The following is a 16,309-nucleotide window of genomic DNA, read 5'->3' as shown; positions in this document are numbered from 1 at the left end:
CTTGATCTGCTTTCAGGCCACAGTGGAAACTGAAAGTTTGACGATGAACCACCAAGTTACTTTATGACCTGTGCTGGGTGTTATCTAGCCCGCCAAGTCACAAGTAGGATATACACAGCAGCAAACCATTATCAAATTGAATACATGACTGGGCCAGAGCAGGTCCTGAGGGCATAAGCAAATTATATGGAGAAGTTGCCCAAATGCCTATGGTTTCTATTCCTGTCACAGTGCTGTTTGTTGCCAAGCATGCACCTATATAGCCTCATGAGGTGTACCATATGATTGGTTGACTGAGGATAAAAAGAGCAGAACCTGGCTTACTGATAGCTAAGTTCCACACATTATTCAAGAATCACCCAGAAGTGGACAGCTGCAGCACTACAGCACCTTTTGGGGACAACCCTGACACTGGCAAAGGGAAATCTTCACAGTGGGCACCTTGCCATATATTTTGTGTGACGAGAAATGGCCAGATGTGTGATTGCTCATGTATGTGATTCATAGTCTGTAGCCAGTGGATTGGCTGGATTGTCAGGGACCTGGAAAGAGACTGGAAAATTGGTGAGAAAGACATCTGGGGAAGAAATATATAGAGATCTCTCCAAATGGATGAAGGATAGAGGCCAGACAGTGGTGGTGCACGCCTTTAATCCCAGCACTGGAGAGGAATAAAACGAGCTCAGGGTCTCATGTGGCATTCAGTCTGCAGTCTAGGCAGTCTGGGGCTGCAGTCTGAGGACAGGGTCGCCCCTTCAGTCTGAGCATTGGCAGAGGTGAGAGCTCTCCAGTGGCTGTCCCTTTGCTTCTCTAGTCTTATTATTAACCCCAGTATCTGTCTCTGGATTTTGATTATTCGTGCTACACCCACTCCCTCCAGTGCTGTGTTAAGTAACCTGAACCAGTGTGGTTGCAGGCGTATGGGAGTCAATGGGCAGTGGTCAAGAAAGGTGGCAGGAAAGTGGCTCAGCATTAAGAGCACTGGTTTCTCTCTCAGAGGACCCGGACAGTTCTAGTCCCAGCAGCCACACGGTGGCTGATAACATCTATAACTGCAGTTCCAGAGGGTCTGAGCCCTCCTCTGGACTCTCCCAACACCAAGCACCCATGCTGGTACACTTATACATAGACGTCACAAAAGTCACACACAGAAAAGAAATTTTAATTTTTTTTTAAGAAAAAACAAAGCACTTATTTTAAGAAAAACAAATTTTAAACTCTGGTAAGAGATTAACAAACACATTGCAGTTCATTGTCACTCAGCGTAAGACTTGAGGAGAGGTACAGGTCAGTTATCACAGGACGGCCCAGACGAGCTCTGGCACATCTGAGCAGCAGCATCCCTTATCCCTGATTTCCTAGGCCACCACACCAACCTTATTTTGGTCTCCAGGTACTTCAAGTTCAAGGAGTCCTGGAAGGGACACAGGTTCTCCAATCACCAAAAAAGATGGTGCCTCATTTGTAAACTAAACTTTTAGCTTGGTTTACAGTACATATGTGATTAATAACCCAACCCAGTGAGAGTCGAATCCCAACTGCAAGGCCCAGATCCAGCCTGAGGCAGTTACTGAGGCAGGCTATGGACACCAAAGGACCTGTCCACACCTTACTGCCAACACAGTAACTCTAAAATGGCTTCTATAACTGAAACATAAGACACCCCCAGTCCAGTGGCAGAGAACTTGCTTAGCAAGTGCAAGGTCCTGTGTTCAGTCACCAGCATTAAAAAAAGTAAAGTTAAAAAAATAACAATAATTACATAAAATCAACAGACTGTTTCCAAATCCTCTCTGAACATGATATAGACTCATATATAAAAATAATCCCTCTTCTAAAGTGCCAGCAAAAATACCATAATCTCTGAAATGCAGTGACCTGCTGTATTACCCGGACATGATACAGAAATTGGGGGGAAATTTTTAAACGCAAGGGAAACAAGACTAGAATTTACTGGAATACTTAAATAACTCCCCTTGAGTGTGAGGGGAAGGGGCATGTTATAGACCAGTGACGGCAGCGGTGCTACTAAACTGCTTGCTAAACTGCAGGGTTTCACAAGCCGAGGCACGTCCGAAGGGCTAACCATCACTTTTGCTTTACATTTCATTTGAAATGAATGGGTTATTTAGCAAAAACAATATACAACTTAAAACGTACACATTTCACCATGCATGGTGGCACACACCTCTAGCACAAAATTCAGGAGGCAGAGACAGAGCGTTGAGTCTGAGGCCAACCTGGGCTACTTAATAAATTCCAGGCCAGCCTGGACTATAAAGTAAGACTCAAGAAACAAAACAAACCCAAACCCTAAAATTTGGAAATAACCCTACTTGCATTTCTAGAATCACAGGAGACCCAATAAACCAGACAGTGTCAAAGCTCAGAATGGAGTCAGGGAGGAAGCTAGATATTGATCTAGAAATCATGACCTATCCATATTCTCACAGAAATAAGAAAAAGTCAGCAGTGTTTTTCAGTACCACCCTACACAGAGGGGAAAGTTAAGAAAAGTTTCTGTCTCCAAAGCTGGCTCTTCCACTGCCTGCTCTCCTCAAGCCCCTGGCGGAGTGCAAACGTAAGACCATTTGCTCAGCCAACAGCTCCCCTCTTCTGCAGTGTCGTCTACTGGTACACTACCCAGCTCCTCACACGAAAAACGCCTTCTGACAGGCGGGGACCATAACACAGTCGCCTAACCAGAGCCTACTCTTCAAACAGTTTCACCGCTTGCTGTGAACACAAATTTCAATTGCCAACGCACGCGGAGAGTCTGCCAAAGCTCTGCCTGAGGAGTGCTTCAGGAGCTGCGATGACTCAGTGGAGTCATTCAGTGATCCATCTCCTCTGACTGTCAGTCCCTTTTGTCCTGGTGATTCACAAGGGGGTCGCCGCTACTGACGGGAAAGTACGCCTTTGACAGGAAGTGATTGGAAGCCTCAGGTGTGGGCTTCCCTAGGGCATCTCTAGACGTGTCCCTTACAGACTCCTGCATCGGATCAATCATTTCAACCACTTCAAAATCCATTTCGTTCCACTTTTCGGCATCTTCCTCTTCATTCTCTTCTTCGCAGTCATTGAGCTCAGAGCCGGAAAGCAGAGCTCTCTGGTCCTCACTCTTCCTTCCTTTTGGCTGGTGAGCCAGAGGTAAGGTGGCTAACTTATACATCACAGGAAATAAGACAGCAGTGAATGTGGCCGACCCCAGACCGGTGTACAGAACTACTGGCAGATCTGGGTAGTGGCCTTGAAGAATTCCGATTACTGCAGGAATCGCCATTTCTCCTAGAGCAGCACCAATTACGAAGAACGCTGCAGATTTCCCGCTTATGTTGGTGTACTGCTCAATCCAGGAAATGCCACTGGGAAACGTGGCTGCCATCGAGGCTCCATACACAGAAGTTGCAATCCAGAGACAAAGAGGGCTCTTGTCAAAAAGCACCAGAAATAAAGAAGAGGTCAGGCTGCCAATGTTGCACAACACAATCATGGTTCCGGGCTTTAAGAATGTTGCAAAGAAGATGGCCAGGCCCCTACAGGCAGCAAAGGTCCCCCAGAAGATGGAGTTTAAGCCGGCTGCTTCACTTTCTTCCATGCCAACATGGGTGGTAGCGAAGGAGAATACATAAGAGCCGTAGGTCACCTCGGCTCCAACGTAAAAGAAAAAGAAGATGAAGAGGAGACAGAGCAGGGCCCTGTGATATTTAGCTCTTCGAGCTTCCTGAGCAGATGCTGTGGCTTTTTCCTGCCTTGAGCTTTTCTTACAAAACAGAGCAAACAGAAAGACAGAAACTACTAAGACATAGGTGCCGATGGAAGCATATGCCCACAGCAGGTTCATGTCCTCAGGAACTGCAAACAGAGAGTCTGAGGTGGCTTCAGAGGATCCGTTCAGCATTAGAGGGTTGAAGTCGGGCGCTGTGTGGTTCTGAGTGGATGCTGATGTTCCCCAGGCCAATTTGGCCAACAAGGGAGCCAGGAAGGCACCCAAGGCAAAACTGAAGTGCAAGGCCTGCATGTGTGGGGCTCCTTCATCCCCCCAAAGATCCAAGATGAGGACGTTCCCACCTGCCAACAAAAGAAATTATTTAAATTAATTCACTAAGAACACGACATCGCTATTAAAAAGAGGCAGGGGGTATGCTGGTACTAACCAGAACCAGTGTATTGATACAAAGCCTGCACCAGGGTTAAGCGGTATTTGAGGAGCTGTGAACTCCTATCACCAATAGACTGTATCACAGCATCTCTTCTTAACACACAGAATCTATGAACTGGTAAACCACTACCCACTGGGGCCAAAACATTGGCAAAGGCTTTCCATAAAATGTGCTAGCAACATGCCAGGGGCTACACCAATATAACACCCATCTATTTAAAAGATTGGCTTTAGCATCAGATAGTAGCCAAATCATCAAAGCTTTCTATTCTTGTCCCCGACAGCCACTGTCACGGAAGTCCATGCCCAGGGTCCTGACATACATCACAGCCCCAAGCACAGCTGTCAGGCTCTGCCCTGTTCTGCTGGAGAGCCTAGAAGATGTTTGGATAAGTGTGAACTTCCCCTCCAGTTTTACAGCCAAACAGAACCTAACGCATACAATCTTTCCACAATCTATCTAGCAACAGGCAAGCAGGAAGGAAAGGGATGGAATGCTGGAGTTGGAGTTGTCCTGTTACCCTATGAAGAGGGGAGAACAGGAACTTTCCAGAAAAGGAAAGAGAGAAACTGTACGAAGCAAGCAGCACAGGCTTTGCTGAGCTCACAGCTCAGCTTTGCAGCCCACAACAGCTCTGTACTAGCGTTGACATTCCTGAATCATCACGGCTTCTTACAGTAAATGACCAGGCGCTGCCCTGAATGGGAAGCCTACCTTCCCGTACTTCCAAGTTTGGAGATTCTACATCACCTCTTGTTCACAGAGAAACACACTTCATGTTTGCTTCATAGGCTCAAAGGTGGGTGTTCTGATGCAGCTGTTAGAGGCATTCTGGCCCCAGCCTGACATTCCCAGTGATCATATGATCTCATCTGCTTCCCTTTTCCTAGCAGCAGTACCCCCAATAGTGCAGATGACGATATGGACTCACTAACCTGTATCCAGAAGGCCCATTGAAACACCAAAGACAGACATCATGACAACCAGTAGGACTGCTGTCTTGCAGAATGGAGTAAGATAAAGACCAACTGTGGTAGCAGAAAGTGACACCCCTGAAAAGAAACGTCAAAAAGTCAGCTAAAGCAGCTCGACTTTGGCAATAAAACATTGACTTATTCATCAGCAATAGAGTATTCTTGGTTCAACAGGAGTTTTAATGCGTCACTCAGATTGTCTTTAATCACACCCATTTATTGAAAAAGGCACACTAACAGTTCTGTCCTCTTTTCCAGGGTCGGGATCCTAGAGGATCAGCCTGTGTTCAACTCTGACATGGGCAGCAGGACTCACGTGCAACCTTTATCACTTCCCTACTGTCCTGTCCCTTCATCTTCCAGCCCAAGTCCACAGAGCCTGGCCAGGTTCCAGGAGTCATTCTGACCCCCATGTCCCCAGAAGCCCTGCCCTACCCCCAGATAAGCAGGGTTTCATAGTCAACCAGTGTGTTAGCCTGGAGTGGAGCCCACATTACAAGGAAGGTCAGCACTTCTCGGGGTTGGCAACACTCACTCCTGAGGGTCAATCAAGTTTCCAGGGGATCAATACAGACTCCCTCCAGCTGCCAAAGGGGAAGAGGAACACAGAGATGCAGCTGCCAAGGTGGATGCCAGCACACTACCCATCTCAGGTATCAACAATTTTCTACATTGAAAGCTGAGTTGTAAATTTGTTCACAGAAACAAAGAAGTCAAGCATGGACTACTTACCCAAAAGTAAAAAATGATTAATACACTCAAAAAGAACTCCTCCAATCATAGAGCCACATAAATACCCCGAGGCACGGCCCACAAAGATGAAAGACAGGCTGCTGATGTTTCGGTTCACATTCCTTGCCAAATCTGGAAAGGTGGGTCCCAGGATAGCAACACTCAGTCCCTACAGTCAAAAAGAAGACAGTGTTACTCATCACTAGGACACTGCCCAACAAGTAGTTTTTTTCCACTACAACAAGACCACAGCTGGGGGATTGCAATCTACCACAAGGGAGTTCTGACTACATTAAGTGAAACCTAAGAAAACAAACATTATTAGCAGTAGAGTTGCACACCACCCAATGGCTTTTTTATTCACAACCCTTGATATTTTAAGTTTTTACTTTGTTTTGGAGACTCAACCTTACTATGTAGCTTAGGATGGCCTCTAACTCACAACCTTCCTGTCTCAGTCCCCCAAATATTGGTACTATCAGTGTATTCCAACACACATGACTTACAAAACTATTTGATTTTCTTTCAACTGTTTAGTACTGGATAAAGATACCACTGTGTATTAACAGAAACTATGTAACAATCTAGGGGTTAAGGAGACGCTCAGCCTGCTGCACAAACCTGATGCCTGAATGTGGATCCCATCATTCATATAAAAAGGACAGTGTCTTAGCTGCAGTTCCTATTGCTGCAATGAAACACCATGACCATAAAGCAAGTTTGGGAGGAAATGGCTTACTTAGCTTACAGTTCCACATCGTAGTCCCTCACTGGAATAAATCAGAATAGGATCTCAAACAAGATAGGGACCTGGAGCCAGGAGCTGATGCTGAGGCCACGGACGGGTGATGCTTACTGGCTTGCTCCTCGTGGCTTGTTCAGCCTACCTTCCTGTAGAACCCAGGACCACCAGGCAGGGATGACACCACCCACAAAGGGCTGAGACCTCCCAAATCAATCACCAATCAAGAAACTGCCTTAAAGCTGAATCTTATGGAGGCATCTTCTCAACTTACTTTCAGACAACTCTAACTTGTATGAACTTGACATAAAACTAGCCATCATACACAGGTACAGCAGCAAGCCTAGAATCCCAGCAACCCCTGGGACTCACTAGCCAGCTATTCTGGTTGAATTGGTAAGCTTCAAGCTCAGGGAGAGACCCTGTCAAAGAATAAGGTGGTCTCTACACACAAACCCTATGCACAAAAACAAAAAAAATGTAAGAAATTATTTTCAAAACATATACTTAAATTTTCAAATACACTATATGCATAAACAATATAGACATTTAGTTGCTAAAACTTTAAATTATGAAGCACCAAATTATTCTGCTTTTACATTAAGATGCCAATATTTCTGGAACAACCGAGTCCTTCCTTTAACTGCCTATGCATATATCTACATCTAATGCTGCCGATAAGCAATTTGAATGTTCCTATGTCTATGGCTTCCCTCAAATTCCAAAACCATGGGGAAACATATGGGCTGAAAGACTTTCTTAGCAAAACAAATATAACATGGACAGAAGGCTTTTAACAAGATGTTATATAATGTACTAGCAAGGGCTAAGGGTTATATATCCATTTCAGATGAAATTCCTAAGAACTTTAAAGGAAAATGTTTCTAAGACACGTGAATTTTGATAACCATTGATTGTGAGTGGGGAATACAGCTTGGTGAGAGCCTAGCACACTTGAAATCCTTGGGTCAATCCCCAGGATATAAATAAATAAATAAATAAATAAATAAATAAATAAATAAATAAATAAATAAATGGTTGTGTTCACTATTCTGCTATAAACCAGGAGGGTATTCCCTGCCCAAGAAACATCAACCAAGAGCTAAAGACCAGGCACATACAGGCCCACGGCATGTGCCGGTTCTCCTAAAACTTCTTCAAGCACTTTCAAGACCTGGCACATAGTGAGAGTCTCTATTATCTGCAGCGCTTTCTTCCTTCCCTACTTTCCCACCAAAAATATTATAAAGAAACAACTGAGATTCGGACTCTGAGATGCCAAGTGACAGAAGTGACTCTCATCAAAGGTTTAGTACTCTAGGATGGCATTTAAGGTAGTCATCAATCTCATTATACAGGGAGGGCATTTAAGGCAGCCTCTCCACTATTGCTTACATTCTTAGTTGGGATTATCGTTGTGGATTCCTGGACATTTCTCTAGTGCCAGCTTTAATGGCTCCCTCTATTAATGTTCTCCTTCTCTGTTCTTCCCCCAACTCAGTCTTCCTGATCCTTCATGTTCTTCTCCCCTCTCCCCTCCCCCCCCACGTTCTCCTACCTCCCCAGTGCTCCCAATTGACTCAGGAGAGCTTGTCCCTTTCCCATTCTGGGGGGGGGGGGTCCATGTATGCCTCTCTTAGGGTCCTCCTTGCTTCCTAGATTTTCTGGGGTTATGGATGCCATTACAGAGCTTTCATCCAGTAGCTAATGGAAGCAGAGATTCACAGCTAAGCACTGAGCCGAACTCCAGGAATCCAGTAACAGAGAGGGAAGAGTGATGAGAAAAGGGGTCAAGAAACAGCTGACCTGAGCAAGTTGGGGAAACAGCATAAGACCAAATCAGGCCCCCTGCACATGGGTGTCAGGTAGGAGGCCTAGGCAGTCTATGGGGCCTCTGGCAGTGGATCAGTATTTATCCCTAGTATACCAATGGGCTATGGGAGCCCATTCCCTATGGAGTGATACTCTCTCAGCCTAGATACACCGGGGAAGGCCTAGGTCCTGTCCCAAATGATGTGACAGACTTCCATGATCCCCATGGGAGGCCTCACCCTCCCTGAGGAGTGGGTGTGGGGTGGGATAGGGAGTTGGTGGGGGGAAGGGAGGGTGGGAGGGAGAGGGAACTGGGATTGGTATGTAAAATAAGATTGTTTTAATTTGAATAAAAATTAATTTTAAAAAAGGTTTAGCCCTCATAACACTCAAGTAAAAAATAATCAAGTTTAGGCCAGTGGCCCAGAGCTTCAAGTCCAGTAATCCAGAAGCAGAAGCAGGTGGATCTCTATGAATTCCAGGCTATCCTGATCTACACAGTGAGTTCCGAGGGTAGCCAAGGCTATGGAGTGAGACCCTGTCACAAATCATCATCATCGTGGACACGGAGCCAGTGGCAGGCCAGTATCTGTGACTTACAGGCCAATCAGGGCTACACAGCAAAGTCCGGGCCAGGCAGCCGGAGCTACACAGGGAAAGGCTGTCTTTAAACGGTTTTTCTGTTCTTGCACTTGAGTGAAGAAAATCATTTAAGAATCTGAAGGCTTGATTTAAACGCGGCTGTGAACAGGGCAAGGAACATGTCCTTGATGCTATCATCTAACCAGAAAAGCCACTTTCCTCTCCGGACCTAGTTTCCCGTCTGAAAATAGCGTGGCTGACAGGATTTGATCAGACCTCCAGGAAGAGGCAATCTCTCAATGCTTTTCTGCCACCAATTTGGAGCTTCCGTGGGTGGATGAAAAAGGGTGAAGGCCCGGGCCCCCTTCCTCTATCTCCCCTTTGCCACAGGAAACTTGGTTTGCTCACGTTGGAACACGCATTTAAATCAGTCTGACAATAACACTCCAGGATACTGGGCGTTGGTGGCGCACGCCTTTAATCCCAGCACTTGGGAGGCAGAGGCAGGTGGATCACTGTGAGTTCAAGGCCAGCCTGGTCTACACGAGTGCCAGGACAGCCTCCAAAACAAAACAGAGAAACCCTGTCTCGAAAAAACAAACAAACAAAAAAAACCCTCCACGATTACAGTTATGCCCACTTTTTGCAGATGGCAAAACTGAGACCCAAGGAATTAACCAAGGCACCTAAGGGTCACACATACGCAGGACACTGAGGAGACCACGCTCCCTGCAGGACACCTGCTCCAGCCTTGGCCAGGGAAGGTTTCAGCCTAGCTCTCACCAGCCCCAGGAAAGCGGCACACAGCACCACGGTGGTGAACCAGCGCAGCACGTTCTGGGCACGGCCTTTCCGCCCGGAGGCCACAGCTTCGGACTCATTCTCTGTCCCCGGGTAGGCCGAGAGCAGCCTCTGCCCTCCGGCCCCACGGAACTCCAGCTCCAACTCCAGCGCGGCGGCTTCAAAAGCTCTCTACCTGCCTGCTCAGTGCACCTGAGCCTAAGGCGTGCACGGTGTTGTCAAGCTCCGCCCTCGAGCCCCAGAACCTCCCAGGGTGCCAACCCCGCCAGGACCAGCCCGAGCGAGCTTGACCCCTGAACCAAGCCTTCCAACCACGCAGGTGCGGCTCCTGGGCACCGCCCTCCCGATCGCAGGGCGCCTGCGCGGACCTCGTTCCGGACATGAGGTCTCTTGTCAACCAGTTGCGGGTTTCAAACCGGAAGTGCATCTGGTTGCCTTGGGGATCGGACGTCCTGGCCCAGGTCAGGAGTCATAATAGATTGAGCCGGGGAGTTTTGCAGCTGTGGCATGCTAGGCACAAGATGAACCAAAGGGTAACAAGTTACAAAACTTAGGAAGAAAACCGACCTAGCAAGATGGTAATTCCCTCAGGTTCCGGGTTTTCTGGAAACCCGAAAGGTTCATTACAAGCTTGTCTTTAGGTGCTTTCCAAAACCCTTGCCCTTGCTCCTTGAACGTATGAGAGTATTCAAAGTTAGTTCCTTGGTCCACAGATAGTGGACCACGACCTCACATGTTACCAGATGCTATTCGGTATCTGAAAATTTTTTTCACATATATTTCTCTCCCTTAAACTTATACCTCTCCTACTTAAACACTTAAGCTACTGAAAAACTATTGGTAAATCCTTTATAGAATCAAATTTACTTCTTCCAGTTTCTTGCATCCAAACTACTATCTCCAACTATTCTAAGACAAAATGGGCTCTTGGTCATTTGCTCAGCAAAGGCCAATCCATTTCAAATGTCTATGGTGTCTGCCTACCAGACACTGCCAGTGTCATAAACAGAAATGCAGTTTTGCACACACCACAAAAAACATATTTCCTAACATGAGTCTCCCAAACAGTCCCATTACAAGACCCCACTATATGAGAACACTTGGTGCATATAGGAAGTTCAGAATTTTTAAAAACATTTTAGCAGTTACTGTATCATCCTACAGTAACTCTAGAAGCTTCGATCCCTAGAAAATGCTGACAACCTGCTTGTGGCTCCACCTGGCCACAAGAGTAGCAACTGTAAAGTTATTAAACAATTCATCTTTTCCAAATGTTTGTCCGTTTTCTCCTGGTGTATCACAGGGGAGCTGCAACCATTAACTGAGATGACACAAACATGGAGGCATGTGGGAACTGCCTGGAAGCATTAACTGTGGGCTCTATCAAATAAAAACATATCTAGAATCCTCTATTCACAGTGTCTCTCATACTTCATTTCAAACACTTCCAAATCTGTTCCATCCCATTTTCCTGCATCTTTCCCTTTATTTTTCTTTCTCACAGTCATTGAGCTCAGAGCTGGGAAGCAGAGCTCTCTGGTCCTCACTCTTCCTTCCTTTTGGCTGGTGAGCCAGAGGTAAGGTGGCTAACTTATACATCACAGGAAATAAAAGAGCAGTGGATATGGCTGATGCAAAACAGGTGTACAGAACGACTGGCCGATCTGGGTAGTGGCCTTGAAGAATTCCAATTACTGCAGGCAACACCATTTCTCCCAGAGAAGCACCAATTACGAAGAACGCTGCAGATTTCCCGCTGATGCTGGTGTACTGCTCAGTCCAGGAAACTCCACTGGGAAACGTGGTTGCCATCGAGGCTCCATACACAGAAGTTGCGATCCAGAGACAAAGAGGGCTCTTGTCAAAAAGCACCAGAAAGAAAGACGAGACAAGGCTGCCAATGTTACTCAACACAATCATGGTTCCAGGCTTTAAGAATGTTGCAAAGAAGATGGCCAGGCCCCTACAGGCAGCAAAGGTCCCCCAGAAGATGGAGTTCAAGCCGGCTGCTTCACTTTCTTCCATGCCAACATGGGTGGTGGCGAAGGAGAATATGTAAGAGCCAAATGTCACCTCGGCTCCAACGTAAAAGAAGAAGAACATGAAGAGGAGACAGAGAAGAGCCCTGTGATATTTAGCTCTTCGAACTCTCTGAGCAGATGTGGAGGATTTTTTCTGCCTTGAGCTTTTCTTACGAAACAGAACAAACAGACAGACAGAAACTACTAAGACATAGGTGCCGATGGAAGCATATGCCCACAGCAGGTTCATGTCCTCAGGAACTGCAAACAGAGAGTCTGAGGTGGCTTCAGAGGATCCGTTCAACATTAGAGGGTTGAAGTCGGGCGCTGTGTGGTTCTGAGTGGATGCTGAGGTTCCCCAGGCCAATTTGGCCAACAGGGGAGCCAGGAAGGCACCCAAGGCAAAACTGAAGTGCAAGGCCTGCATGTGTGGGGCTCCTTTGTCACCCCATAGAGCCAAGATGAGGACGTTCCCACCTACAAGTTAAAGAAATAATTTGATAGGCACTTGATAGAGGAAGAGGCGTCCGTATTAGATGATAGGACTTTGTGATGTTACACCACAGCCACACAATAAGATGCTCCAGCCCACATCACCAGAGCACTGTGTTACTCCTCATCCTCATACATGGAGCTTACAAATCAGTAAACTATCACGGGAACTAGCTACAATCTATCATAAAACAATGGTAGTCTCACTGAGGAGGATTACTAATTGTGGTGGTTTGAAGATGAACGACAGCCATAAGCTCATATATTTGCAAGCTTAGTCCGCAGTTGGTGAACTGTTTAGGAAGGACTAGGAGGTGTGGCCTTGTTGAAGTTTATCACTGGGGCTGTGCTTTGAGGAAAACCTCAAGCTCAGTCAGTCTGTCCCTCTCCCTCTCCCTCCCCTTTTCCCTCATCCTTTCCCTTCCCTTCCCCCTCTCCCTCTCCAAATGAGGATCTGAAATTCTCAGCTCCTGCCCCAGTGTCATGTCTGCCTGGAAGCCACCATGTCCCCTGCCATTATGATAATGGCCCAACCCTCTGAAATAGTAAGCTAACTCGCAATTAAGTGCTGTCTTCTATAAGTTACCTTAGTCATGGTAATAGAATAGCAGGACACTGGTAAATGATTTGTATTTTTGAGACAGTTTTCACATATGCCACACTGACCTTGAATTTGCTATGTTGCTAAGGATGCTCTGTACCACTTAACTACAGGGATTACAAGAATGTGCCATTTAGTGTATGCAGTGCTGGGGATGAAACCAGTATTTCATGCATGCTAGGCCAATGTTCTGCCCAACTGAACTATATCTCCAGGTTCATATGTAAATATATGTACATGCTAGGCAAATTTTTATCTAATGGTGGGAAAACTACTGAAGCTTCAGTACTTCCAATCAGGGGCCAATTCCCATTGAAGAGTGTTGTTTGCTTAAGTCTAAAGCACATGCTGAACACACACCTGGGAGTCAGATTGCTCCCAGAATGCTGCCATGCTTGTTATAGGAATCAGAAACAACTTTCAGAATTCACTACATAGTTTCAACAGCCTCAATGTAAAAAGCCAGAAACATCTAATGTTTGGCTATCTTTTAAAAAAATCAGGTATTTTGAGACACTCATAAAGTTTCATAATGTAAATTTTTATATTCAAAGAACCTTGAAGTGTCAAACATTTCCATGTTCTCTCAAATATCTGTTTTTTTTTTCCTTAGAAGATGAAAGGTGAGGATAGAAAGCTAGGATCAGGGATGAACAAAGATCCACGAGGAATTTAGGTCTTCAATGGCAGACTGAAGGAAACATGGAGATTTTCTGCTGCGGAGAAAGGAAATGACGAAAAGGAGAGACAGGAAGATAGTGCCCCCACAGGTTTCCCTAAGTGCAGAATCTGGGTGCATTTGAAGTTCAATGGAGGCTCCTGTGCGTCTCCAGCCACATAATAATTCTACCCCGTGTGGTGTCACTGAGAAAGTCCAGCATAGTCTCTGGCATTTGAATATTGGTCCCCAGCTGGTGGCACTGTTTAGGTAGGCTTGGGAGGTGGCCTTGCTGGAGAAAGTATGCCTCTGGGGCAGGTTTGAGAATTTGAAAGCCTCCAGCTATTTCTAATTGCTCTCTTTGCTTTGTGCTTGTGATCAAGATGAGAGGCCCCAGCTTCCTGTTCCTGCCACTGTGCCTTTGCTCCCCCAGCACGGACTCCAAGCCTCTGGAACCCTAAGTCCGAGTAGTCTTTGTCCTAAAAGTTGCTTTCATCCTAGTGTTTTATCACAGCAATTAGACAGTAGTTAATGTACTTTGTCCTATCAGGCCATCATTTTCTCTTATACTAGTCAAACTATCCCAAAATGAAAGCCTCCCCGTTTGCATTGTAATTTCCCACAGGAAAGGAGTGCTTCCATGCTGTCTGTGGGGCTATTCACAAGAGAGGAGCCAGACCTTTCTCTACCTTATAAGGGGTCAAGTTGAAACACCTGAAGGCTCGTCCATAAGGTGTGGCTACCACCACAAGTTCACTGGCAAATCAAGATGCCACTCACAGAGCTTCGTGGTCAACCAGTGTGTGAGCCCGGAGTGGAGCCCACATTACAGGGAAGGTCAACACTGCATGGGGCTGCCAACACTCACTCCAGAGAAAAAGCTTATCAAGAGGTTGGGGGGGGTCGGTATAGATTCTGTACTATGGTAGCCCAGCTGCCAAGGAGGATACCCACACTCATTTCTGTTTTCAACCATTCTGCAGCCTAAGCTTTCAATGTTTAGAGTCAAGTTAAAATTAATTTAAAAAAAGAAAAAAAACAGTGTGCACTCACCCAAAAGTAAAAAATGATTCATATAGTCAAGGAGAACTCTACCTATCATGGTGCCGCATACAAATCCCGATGCACGGCCCACAAAAATGAGAGAGAGACTACTGATGTTTTGGTTCACATTTCTTGCCAAATCTTGAAATGTAGGTCCAAGGATACCAGTGCTTATTCCCTAAAATTTAAAACGACAAGAGCCTTAAACTTACCACCATTAAACTGATGCTTATTTAAATGGTAGTGTTTTCCATGATAAAGAATGGGAGGAGGAATTGCAATGTAATATAAGAGATTCCCTTTATTCAACAGGACAAAATGTTCAAGCCTTTACTTTTAGAGGTAAATGCTCCTTGAGTTTTTGTCTTTTAAATTCTTTTTTTAATTTGTTTTTAAAATTTGTCTGACTTTTTAGATTTTGAAGAGTGCTTTGCAAAATTTCTCTGCATTAATACTTAATAAGATATATCAAATTGATTTTCATAATATATACTTTAAATATACTCCATTATTACTGATATAGGAATTTAGATGTCAAATTTAAATTCCCAAACATTAATTTATTGATCATGCTGGTTATGTTAAAAATACAATCATTCTGAGATACATAAATACAATATGCTGGAAATCAACTATTTGGATGTTTCTAAATCTATAATCTTCTTAAATGAAATTCCAAAGTCACCAGGAAAGAATGTAGACTCTAAGGCTTTTAAGGAAAAATCACATACACAGGTACAAAATGGTTTTATTGATTAAAATGTTGCCTTACACTGTGTTAACAAGAGCTAAGGGCTCAAGGGAGATTCCTGGTGATTTTAAGAAAAATGTTTCTGGCTGGGTGGTGGTGGTGCAGGTCTTTAATCTCAGCACTCGGAAGGGAGAGGCTGGCGGATCTCTGCGAATTCAAGGCCAGCCTGGTCTACAGAGCGAGTTCCAGGAGCGGCTCCATAGCTACTGGGAAACCGTCTCGAAAACAAAACAAACGAAAGTAATAATAATAATTTAAAAAATAAAAGAAACGAACACGTTTCTAAGTCATTTATCTACATTTCAAGAGTAACTAGTGGGAAATCGCTGGTCTGCTCCAAACCAATGTGCCCCCTATCTTTTCCAGCAGGAACACAGGGCTATTGACTGTAGCATGGACAGGCCAGTAGCAAGTACCAAGTTCACTGACAGAAGACAGGTTCTTAGCAAATCCCTTCAAAGGACTTGTGAGACCAGCACACAGTGAGGGCTCTCTAAGCACCTGTGGTGTTTTCTTTTCCAGTCCCTCCTACATCAAAGTGGCAGGAGAAGCCAGCCAGGGGCTACTTAGTTACATGGTGTCTAAAAATACAAACATCGTAAGACCATGGTGGCTACAGACATTCCCAGGCTCTCCACCCCTACCACCTAACCACGTGGTTGATGAAGAAAGTCACTTTCCTCTAGGGGCCCGTTTTTTTCCTCTGCAAAAATGCCAGCTGACTGAACTTGCTCAGGCTACCTGGAAGTGGCAAGTTAATTTAGAGTTTGTGTTGGGGGTTGAAGAGGAGAGCAGGTGAAGGCCCTGGTCCCCTTCCTGTATCGCCTCTCATCGCACCCAGTTGCCCATGAAAGTTTATAGATGCTGGAAAACATATTAAGGCAATCCGTTTGAGTTGACAGAAACCCTCCAAGATTAGACCTGTGCTCATTTTCT

At 45.4% G+C, this 16,309-nt stretch overlaps 2 protein-coding genes across 3 annotated transcripts; both read right to left on the bottom strand.

The window, feature by feature from the left end:
- Positions 1 to 1,141: 1,141 nt before the first annotated feature.
- Positions 1,142 to 10,135, bottom strand: Mfsd4b (major facilitator superfamily domain containing 4B). 2 transcript variants are annotated; one of them, XM_040758292.1, is made up of 4 exons: positions 9,789 to 10,135; positions 5,870 to 6,038; positions 5,099 to 5,215; positions 1,142 to 4,071 (listed from the first exon to the last, which is right to left on the bottom strand). In XM_040758292.1, exons 2-4 carry the CDS (start codon positions 5,916 to 5,918, stop codon positions 2,858 to 2,860), a joined length of 1,380 nt encoding a protein of 459 aa, XP_040614226.1. In that variant the 5' UTR covers positions 5,919 to 6,038; positions 9,789 to 10,135; the 3' UTR covers positions 1,142 to 2,857. The 2 variants fall into 2 exon arrangements, with proteins under 2 accessions (XP_040614226.1, XP_040614227.1); XM_040758293.1 differs by having other exon boundaries at positions 9,709 to 9,838.
- Positions 10,136 to 11,230: 1,095 nt separating this feature from the next.
- LOC121132886 (sodium-dependent glucose transporter 1B-like) lies at positions 11,231 to 14,680 on the bottom strand. The gene is made up of 2 exons (XM_040728358.1): positions 14,674 to 14,680; positions 11,231 to 12,304 (listed from the first exon to the last, which is right to left on the bottom strand). Exons 1-2 carry the CDS (start codon positions 14,678 to 14,680, stop codon positions 11,292 to 11,294), a joined length of 1,020 nt encoding a protein of 339 aa, XP_040584292.1. The 3' UTR covers positions 11,231 to 11,291.
- Between the last annotated feature and the right edge of the window lie 1,629 nt (positions 14,681 to 16,309).

Source organism: Mesocricetus auratus, unplaced genomic scaffold (assembly GCF_017639785.1).
Source record: "Mesocricetus auratus isolate SY011 unplaced genomic scaffold, BCM_Maur_2.0 Super-Scaffold_100018, whole genome shotgun sequence".
Taxonomy (NCBI): domain Eukaryota; kingdom Metazoa; phylum Chordata; class Mammalia; order Rodentia; family Cricetidae; genus Mesocricetus; species Mesocricetus auratus.
The sequence above is the reverse complement of the archived record's forward strand: the minus strand, read 5'-3'. Positions and strand labels throughout refer to the sequence as shown.

Excerpts from the sequence above, each read along its gene's own strand:
- Mfsd4b (XM_040758292.1), bottom strand. The coding sequence starts at position 5,918 with ATGATTGGAGGAGTTCTTTTTGAGTGTATTAATCATTTTTTACTTTTG. Across the intron at positions 5,216-5,869 it reads TAATCATTTTTTACTTTTGG|GGGTGTCACTTTCTGCTACC; the intron begins GTAAGTAGTCCA and ends GTTTCTTTTCAG. Across the intron at positions 4,072-5,098 it reads AATGGGCCTTCTGGATACAG|GTGGGAACGTCCTCATCTTG; the intron begins GTTAGTGAGTCC and ends TTTTGTTGGCAG.